The 10,128-nt window shown below is 37.3% G+C and overlaps 1 protein-coding gene across 1 annotated transcript; it reads right to left on the bottom strand.

Moving 5' to 3' along the window:
* Positions 1-583: 583 nt before the first annotated feature.
* Positions 584-6,318, bottom strand: LOC131787843 (uncharacterized). Its single transcript, XM_059104909.2, has one exon. It carries the CDS (start codon positions 6,159-6,161, stop codon positions 4,779-4,781), a length of 1,383 nt encoding a protein of 460 aa, XP_058960892.2. The 5' UTR covers positions 6,162-6,318; the 3' UTR covers positions 584-4,778.
* Positions 6,319-10,128: the final 3,810 nt, after the last annotated feature.

Raw genomic sequence — 10,128 nt, 5'->3', positions numbered from 1 at the left:
AATAGGAATTCGTAGCCAGGCCTTCATAGCAGGCTGCAGGATTCCTTAGGGGCCGGGTGGGTGTTGGGAAATGACTGTGCTCTCCAATACCACATTATGCGTTCTTTTCAAGATAACAGAAACTAAATTTCCAAGTCTGCGGTCTCGTAAGATTAAATTGAACGCTTAATCGTGGATGAAGGCACACTTTGGAGAGAAAGACATCTTTGAAGTGTGAGAAAGAAGATGAAAGGGATATAGAATTAAGTGATGGGAAGCTAGTTAGGGTTGAATGAAAATATTGCATTATATATTTATCGAACGCTTTGAAACATGTCAAGTCTTTTAATGTTCTCAGTCATTCAATTAATCAGCTGCTTGGTCCTTTACCTCTATGCATTGAGTTTAGTGCCATTTGGAACCAAACACTTCAAATTCCTTGACATAGAAGAATTCATTTTAAGATATTCTGCCCAAATATCCACAAGTTGGCTTTGCAATTGTCATGGCATAATCAACTAAAAAAATTTCATGTGAAAGGACTTAAAACTGATCAACTATGGGTTACTCAAACTAATTAAAATCAAAGGGGCAACAACAATGCTTCACACAATAAATTTATTTCAAACCAAATTAAAGCACAATTAGATGAAAGTTTCTAAAGATGCTACACATAAAATTACAAGCACCAAGAAAATTAATAATGTCATTAATATTATCAGTTTATTTGATTCCTTAATAAAACATTTATTTCCACTTCCACCAAAATCCCCCTTTCCTGATCCTCATTTAAATTAATCCTTAATTAAGACCTGCATTATAAATAGATATTAAGTATATTTTGGGTATTGAAATGTTTAACAAAAACTACAGTAAATAAAAGAGTTGTACAGAACAAAACCCTTCGTAACTCTGTGGTTGACTCCAGGATTGCAAAGCATAACTTTAAATACCAAATTTGAACCAGAGGTTTAAACTTTGTGTTATCATTTTCCTAGAGTACCAAATAAATAGTTTTCTGGCTAGGAAGATAACTGAAACTAGATAGAGATGTGGAAAATGCTAGGAGTCAATTTACATTGTGATTGGCGAAATAATTCTTGCAAGTCCCTTGGGTGTTTTTAGAACCACATTACTTGACTAGCACTCATTCAAAAACTTTTCAATGATTTGCTCTAACCAGAAAGCTTTCTTCAGTTCTTGATTGTGATTGAAAAAAAGTTATCAACAAGATCCTCCAATAAAGATTACACTGAAAATTTTTCTACTACAACAAACTAAAGTCAGGGTTGTCAAAAGAAGCTGGCAACTGGTGTATTTTACAATCTGCTCTGAAAAACACATTGGCTATTCCAAAAGCTGGTGGTTCCCATAGCCCTTGCCTGGAGCTTTTGACCTCTAATGCTGCCTACTTTAGGAAGTAGTCCAGTTGCTCAAAATCTTTTTGACAACCCTCAGGATAAATACAGCTGAATTCTCCTTTTGCAATAGAATCAGTTCCAGCATATAAATACCATTTACTAATTACAGTCTCTCCTTAATATGGTATTTTTGCCATACCAAAGCACTGAAATATTTGAAAAATTTCACTGTTACACCCAGAAAAGGAAAGACTAGTATGGAATCTTGAATGACAGTTCTTTGAAATTAAAATTACTTTTACTGAACTGAAAATCTTTCATGAGAAACTTAAAAAGTACAAAAAGCCTGCATCTGAAGATCAAATCTGGTCTTTGTGAAAAATATCCCAAGCAACATGCAATAATCCGTTTTACATAAAAATATAGCATTATGTAAGAACTGTAACATTACTGATAACATAACAGAAATATAATCTAGCATCAAGTATAGGCATCATAAGTAAGTCACATGGCACTATTAATAATAAAAATAAATGAATTTCAATTCACATGCATGGCACATTGTCCTGTACAGTAAGAGTTTTACTGCCAGTAACACTATGGTATTGTTGATTCAGTTGACAAAAATCCAAGATACAAAGGTGTTGGAAAAAACACAGGAGATATTCTTGCCAGCAAGAATACTTTCTTTTAGCCCAGCTGTTAGTATTTTTTGCCACACTTTTGTATCATGACTACAACTTAGTTATGCTAGTTTTAGCCCACAGCCATACTTTTCATGAGCAATATTTTACAACTTGGCGCAGCCAAGAAAACTGCTCTTCCTTACAATAAGTGCAAGTAAGCACTCAGAATACTATGATAGTTATCACCTCTACATGTGGTGGAACCTCAATAACTTGAATGGATTCTCCCTTGACGTGCATTTTGCAGTCAATCAACTCAACAAATTCCCTAGTACTGTGAACTGTATTAATTTTCATCTGCAGTTCAAATTGTCGACTGAGGTTCTACCATATGCTTTTCAAGCAACGATTGTAAATGCTCAATTTTTGTATGTAAATTTTTCATTAGGATTTCTAAAAAAATCTAAGTTTTTTGCAGCAAGATATGCAGACACAAAGAAAAGTCACCTTTACTTAGTTATCAAGTCAAGGCACAGGATCATTTAAAAACCGCACTCCAAATTTTCTTATTTAAGTCCTCCAATGAAACAAATTTCAGTCTCATTCTCTTTGCAACCATCACACTTTCATCACTCCATAACATACCCACAAATGAAAACAGAGAAATTAAAGATATACAATAACACTGGCTTGTGAACAATGATATTAAAATGTACTTCAAATCTTAAATCTTTAAACTGGTAGAGAGAGCATGTAGTTACAGACCAATCATTCTAAATGCTAAGCAAATGCCACTAGGGAAATTCCCTGTGTTGAGCTCACATGAAAAAAAATTATTGCTGTTTTAATATCAACAATCAATTGATACTGCAAAAGCAAGTATAGGCGCTGACAGAACAAATTTCAGCCCCGCAATGTAAACACAAAATGAACGACTGAACAAAACATTTAAGAATTCATATTTAAAGAAAAATTTATCTAGTTTGGCCAAAATGCTCCTCTTCAAGGAAATTTCGCCAGAATTAAACCTGCTACAAGTATGCTTTCATCCCTAACTTTCAATTACTGATAGTTACTTTACCAATAAATATTATTTTTACTGATGATGATTTAAATAAATAAATTTTTTACATCAACACTGATTGCAATAAGGATAGCAGAAAATTATTTAAAAGAGAACAAATTTGTCATTAATCTAATATATATTGACTTGAGACCATTTTGGAGGAATAGTCTCAAGCAAAATTATGGGAATCATTTTGATTTAGTCCTTGAGGGAATCACTGATCCATGTTTTTCTATACATTAGCAAGCAATTTATAACTTTAATCGGCGGGCATTGGTTTGCTTTAATTTAACCATAACAATAATCTTCTTTTCAGTAGAATGTAGCTTACAGTCTTAAGTTCATAGCTTGAAAAACAACAGATAAGGAAAATTATTTTAATCATTTTATACTGTGCAAGCTTGAAATTCTGATTTAAAACCACAACATCAACAAATAGAGGAGTGAAAGAGAGAGAGGAAAGAAAAATTGAAATCATAAAAAGTCTACCTACAAAGGCATTGAACTTGATAAAGGAAGTAAAATCTCTCCATGATAGGATATATGAAAATGACTGATGTGAACAGAAACCCTTATTTAGAATCTTCATTCAAATCCCCTTGTGTATACTTAATTTTATATTCCATTAAATAAGGGAGTGGTCATAAATACAATTTCAGTCACACAATCCAAAGAAATTCCTCTGTGTTTTAAAATAAATATCATGGCACTTCTCACAAAATATGTGCTTAGAATATCACACTAGAAACCATTCTTGCTCAACAAATTCTTAACTTTTTGAGGCAATGACTAACTCATAGTCATTGATGTGGTTAGCTATTCACAAAACATTGTAAGTGACTAATGAGCTAGACAGATGTTGTTCAATCATAGTTATGCTGCTATATAAAACAGCTGTTCTATCTGACCACCTCCCATTTCTTCACCAAAAGTAAATCTTACAGTGCAGAAAGGAAAAAAAAAGCTGTGTTCCCATTAGTAATGAAATGTAAATTTTCCTCTTTGCTTACTCATGTGTAAATTCAAAACTCTCTATTTTCTTTTCACTGTGTAGTTACTATCACACAACTAATCAAGAAATAGAATCAGAGAGAGCGTTTTGCAGCAGCTTACAAGTCTGTTCATCAAACATGTTCATATATTAAACAGTTCTCAGGGAAAGATATATGCTTTGTGGATATTTGAGCCAGTTAAATTTCCATTTCTCAAAAATTCTATCTGACAACTGTCAATCTAAATGGACTAATATTGTTAAATATGTAACATGAAGGAAATCAAATTTGATACTAATGAAAGTGGAAACACATTTCTGACTAGGTAAAATAAAATTCTCAAGTCAGTCAGAGAACTTGCTTTTAATTTTCAAAAAAATCCTTCCATTGGCCAGTTCAACTGGCCAAAAATTACTGATGTTCAACATAAATTCAAATGAGGGAAAGAAACAAAACTCAAATCATTATGATCGGTGTAAATAAAAAAGAAAAGTGTCAAATTATTTTTAGTCATGATGGAATCATGCTTAAACTGCAGATGAGACTTAATAACAAGTACATCTTGACACATTTTTCATCATGTAAATAATAACTTGTCCCTTCAAATTTAAGTCACAATGTAGTTAAGCTGATAAAATTCCCCATGACAACTGTGTAGTTGTCACAAAGGTTAACAAACATTAATATTCTAGATCACGATTCAAGACTCTTTCACAAGACACCTAGATTTGTTTCATGCTAGAATAAAAAGTACTCACTTAGATTTCACCTTGAACAATTTCAAGCGATCATACACATTTAGATTTTTATGGCATACCAGCTGAGTGCAAGTTGAATTGCCTTGACGAGCTATTATGGTTGACCATGCCAGGAAAATATTCCAGATTCGTACAATTCTGCCATACTTTTCTGTCATGGCAGCTTGGGTTTGGGGCTTCATCCAATTATTGTACCAGTGATTGATTGTCAGCGAGTAGTGTACCCCAATGGTTTCTGAAGAATGGACTTCAAAGCCAGCCTTCTCCAGTTGAGTGACAACCCAACCCAATGGACAGCTTGCATCTGCACCTGGGAAGATATATTTTGCCATAAACAGACCCCAAATGAAATCTTCCCACTGCCAGGTTCGACGCAACCCAGCAATTTGAAGGAAGAAGATGCCATCATCCTCCAGCATGTCACGAACCTGAGCCAGGAAGGATTGAAATTTCCTCACACCAACATGCTCTGCCATTTCCAGACATGTGATTTTGTTGAATTTCACGTTTGGTATATCACGGTAGTCTAGGCAGAGAAATTTACTGCGGCTACCAAGCTTCTTCTCTTCTGCTACTCCCTCAGCCCACTCTACTTGACGATTGGCTATAGTAACGCCAGTTGAGTAGGTTCCGTGATTTTCTGCTGCATAATTGACCAGGGTACCCCACCCACAGCCGATGTCTAAATGCCGCTCGCCTTCTTTCAACTGACACTTTTCGCACACGCTCTTCAGCTTGTTCACCTGCATATCTTCGAGATTTTCCGTTTCATCTCTACATATTCCTGATGTGTAAATCATTATGGGGCCAAGAAATCCGTGATAAAAGTCATTGCCACGGTCATAGTGATCACAAACTTGTTCGGCGTCTTGATTCCTTGAATGAAAAATCACTTCAGGAATAAAATTACAGAGCAAAAACTTGATATGTTCAAATGTCAGTTCGTAGGTACAGAATTGGTGACGGTTTTCTAAAGCTTCTAGCACATCACATTTGAAGTCTAGCTTGCCATCAGCGTAAGCCTCGTAAAGGACTATCATTGGTATTTTTCGATTGGCGTATTTTGAAGCGAGAACCTGGTCTGTGAATTCAATGAACCGTTTGACATTCGTTGATTTCGTACCGCTTTCAGCGACACACATTCGGTTGAATGCCACCATGAAGACACCAAATACTGGCAGAAACAAGACGGCGAAGGTTAGTGGATAGCACCAATAAGGCAAACCCAAACTATACTGTACCAGGGCCGGAGTGACAAAGAGAAGGCCGAACAATGCTTTGTATGAAATTTTGTGCCACGCCAGTTGATCAACTCCATTTAGCTTTTTCCCCGTCGCAAAGCCATTTGCTTTCGGTCCACCGTTTCGAATTCTCTCCATTTTGATGTAAAGCCAAATATTCTCTTCACCGGCCGGCAAACAAAACTAGGCAACTTATACCCGGCGAAACTTTCAGCGGATTATGGAGTAGTCTTCTGATGCCGATAACATTGAGTGAACTTCACCCAGCTGCGCCTGCCTGCAAAATTTATCAACAGTACACGTGTCGTAAGCGATCACGTGATCATGTTGAGACGGCACTGGGAAAACCCGAGGATCGTCTGGTGATCCGTCCACGAAGTAAATCGAATCTACTTTACTTTTCTGTTAATCTATCAGTCTCGCATTGTTGCCCTCGATTTCGCTTTGATTACGAGCGCATTAAGACATTTTCTCAGCCGCGAAAAGAGTCCAGCTAAAAAACAATGGATTTATTTCTAACAAAGACGGTTGAAGCGACTTCTGAGTCGTCTTGAGAAACGGTACAAAATTGACTTAAGGTGACGTAATCGCGTTCCCCTTATTTGTTTTATCTCCTTATTGTTTAAGTTTTCTGTTTATGTTGGGAAAGTTATGTTATATAAACAGTGAATAATTAACCCCGCGAAGCTGTGCTACGCATTCACGTGGAACGCAGGGACATGTTACAAATTTCACTGAATTTAAATGGTTTCCTTTTAGCCCTTTCCTTCCTTAAATTTTCGATTGAGTGTTTTTTCCTGAGATCGAAAATACAAATCAAGGATTCCTATTGGTCTAGTCAATCTCGCTGACTCTGGTTTCCAGAATTTACCAAAGCGACCAAGATCACAGTCACCAAGGTGGAGAACTGTTCACGCAACAATGAATGTCTACTGGGAAAAACTTTTTAAAAAGGCCGCAACATGCATATTTCGGTAGCAGAGCTGAAATTTACATGATAAAGTTTTTCCGAATCATTACACACCAAACATTTTTTTTAGCTACTTCACGTCACGTACGTTTGCGTCGCTAGTTTTCCTCCGGTTATTTAAGTCGAAAGAAACAACAACTCCATTTGGGTGCGAAATCTTTCGTTTGAAAATAACTCTTTTTGTTCTCCAACTGAGTGAGGGTTTCTGTTACTCGGAGATTGTGTAACTCGTATTTCCTGACGCTTATTTATACCGCGTCAGATAAAAGGGCAGTTAATTAGGGAGCGTATAAAAGGATCTCTTGTTGCAGCGTTTAGATCACCCCAGATGAAGGCAATAGACAGAAGAGTCGAAACGTTGGGTCTATGAATGTAACTTCTCGGTTAAATTCCTTAAATCTTTATACCAGAGTAGCATCAAACCAGTCTGATTGTCCACCTGGTTGCCATGTGAACTTTAATACACTTCGGAAATAGCCTATTTAATTACAACCATGCTAAAACCTAAGTTTATTATTCTCTGACAGAAAATATTCATATGAACAAAGGGCAATAAAGATTCGTCCCTCTGGTAAGGAGCGGACCTACCGGCCGTGCATTGGGTTAATATGGGCCATAAAATGAAGTAACAACCTGATCCAATATTTGTTAAGAATCAAAGTCGCCAAGCAAACTAGATTTCGCATCATGTAGAGTTAAGAACTGGACTGAACTTTAAAGCTGATTTACGTAACTCCTCCGTGAATCTTTTGACCCTAGGAGTGACTGGTATCAAATTTCTCTTTCCGATATCACCTCCTGATCACACATTAAGGTCACGAGTATATCAGAAATGGTCACCAACTCAAGAAGCTCTTGATGGTTAAAAAAATTTCTTTTTGTCAGCACCTAAGGAAATGTATAGAGAACAGTATAGAGAATATGCATACAAAAGGTTAACACAACTTACTCAGCCCTCAAGGAATCAACCACAGGAAAAGAAACGGGAATGGGTCAATGTTAAGCCTTTTCAGAAGAGAGACACGCCCCCTTAAAATGCTTGCTTTTCTTTATTTGCTTCATTAGAGTCCTTTGTGAACATCACTTACGCTCGAGGAGCTAACTACAAACTCCAACTAACCCACAAGACTCTTGAACACCTCACATGAGGCGACAGCCACAGTCTTGAAGAGATGGTACAATCGGCGTGGGTAAGTGAATCATGCGTCTGGAGAGTTGATGGCTCATGTTGGTGGATTATTTTAAACCTGCCTACTCACATGTTTCATAATCAAACACAATTGACAACCCTCGAGCCACCTACCCTCATGTGAACAGCTGGATACTCAGTGAATACTTTGGTCTCCACGATAAGAGTTGGGATGATTCAAACATACGGATTCTCCCTTAAGCATGAACTCCAAATTACACGGATGTCGCGGTATTTTTATTGGTATTATCAGCTGAGTCGATAACGTAAATTGGCCATCGTAAAGAGTTTTAAAGCTGACGTTTCGAGCGTTTCGTCATACTGGGTGTCAGTTGGCTTCTTCGAATTGAACAAAAGGCGAGAATACTTCGTATTGTTAAATATTTTCGCAGGAACTTAATTTCACGAAAATGGAACGGGTATACTTCGCTTCGGCCAAATAAAAATCTTAAAAGGACCCACATTTCGCGAGTATTGTCGAAATACTGATCTGCATCAACAAATAAGAAGTCTCAGATTTGCACAACTGATTTTCAATTTCCATAACAATACTGTAGTTTCCAATGACATTATAACAAAACGAAACTGCAAACAGTTTGACTTCGTCCTTTGCAACAAGCAGAGTTATACAAGAGCGCATGAAATTGCCTCAGGAACTCCTTTCTCTCCTATCTTCGGCAGCGTAACACTTTCCCTCACTGCGAAAATCGTTAAATATAAGTCTCGCGAAAGGAAGTAACAAAAAGATATTACTTCATCGTAACCTTACCCGAAAACTATTGCGGACACAAAGTGCTAATTTTAGTTAAGCAACGTTTAGCCTTTTTTTATCAAACCCGCGTCTTAAACAGTCCTCGATTAGTTGGACCTTTATCTGACCTTATCTGAACATTCAGTTTTAAACTCAACCCCGTCTTATAGAGAAAGCCCGAGGCCCCCAGGTTGCGTAAAACCGTAGTTTGGGTTAGCCTTCGTATAAATAACCAGCCCACATTTCAGTTTCCCGAAGCCTTCTTGCGATTGGCAAATTAGCAATAACATTATTTTCAACTTTGATAGAAAATGAAATGAAATCCTGAATGGTTCGCTCAATGTTTTGAACGAATTTCATTTCCCATGTTCTGTCTGATCTGTTCCATTCGCTCAGTTTCAAAACAGCCGTATGAGGTAAAGCGAGGAAAAAGGCAGGGTATTAGGTAAAGAAGAGCCATCCAAGTTATATTTAGCATCGTGGTAAACTACTACTCGTATGGTAAGTTAAGATGGGCGTGAAGGAAATCCGGCCGTGAGGAATAACCTCCCTTTACACTCCTACTCCAGCCGAATTATTCAAGTTGCTCAATGTGGTAACCCCCCGGCCATCAAGCATCAGTAACCTGTCACGTTCTCTTTCATTGTTCATTGAACCAAAAAGGTGAGAAACTCCATATTTCAAAATACAAAAGCCCCTCATCCCTCTTACTACTAAATATCCTTGGCTCCTTACTCCACCTCCCCATACACAATGACTGATCTCTAAATTCCCGTGAGTAAACTCACAGGCAGCGTGGGAGGTATTCCAATAAAGTGAAGGGCAGTACAATGAACTATATGGAGTTCCGCTCTCCGGCTTGGCTTAATCTACGTATTATAGGATCAAGAGTCAACGAAACTCGTTTTTGTACTAGTGGTTAGATTCTCTACTTATTCTGTTGCAGCAGGTGTTTTATTGGCAGCAAATGACGATCAACAGATCGACTGGTGTTGTAGCGCAAGTGTGACGTTTGCCTGCCTCCATAACAACAACACCAGTTTGTATTCCTCGGTGACCAAAGTTCACCTGTGTACATGAACGGGAACGATGAAATGTTTAAATAAAGTTTAAAGGATTCTCGCATCACAAAGTAATCATCACCCGACATAAATGTGAGGATCAACACTGCAAAATATGCATCAATATCAATCTG

The sequence above is a fragment of the Pocillopora verrucosa genome, chromosome 11 (genome assembly GCF_036669915.1).
Source record: "Pocillopora verrucosa isolate sample1 chromosome 11, ASM3666991v2, whole genome shotgun sequence".
Lineage (NCBI taxonomy): Eukaryota > Metazoa > Cnidaria > Anthozoa > Scleractinia > Pocilloporidae > Pocillopora > Pocillopora verrucosa.
This window is presented reverse-complemented; position numbering and strand designations above follow the sequence as displayed.

Excerpts from the sequence above, each read along its gene's own strand:
- LOC131787843 (XM_059104909.2), bottom strand. The coding sequence starts at position 6,161 with ATGGAGAGAATTCGAAACGGTGGACCGAAAGCAAATGGCTTTGCGACG.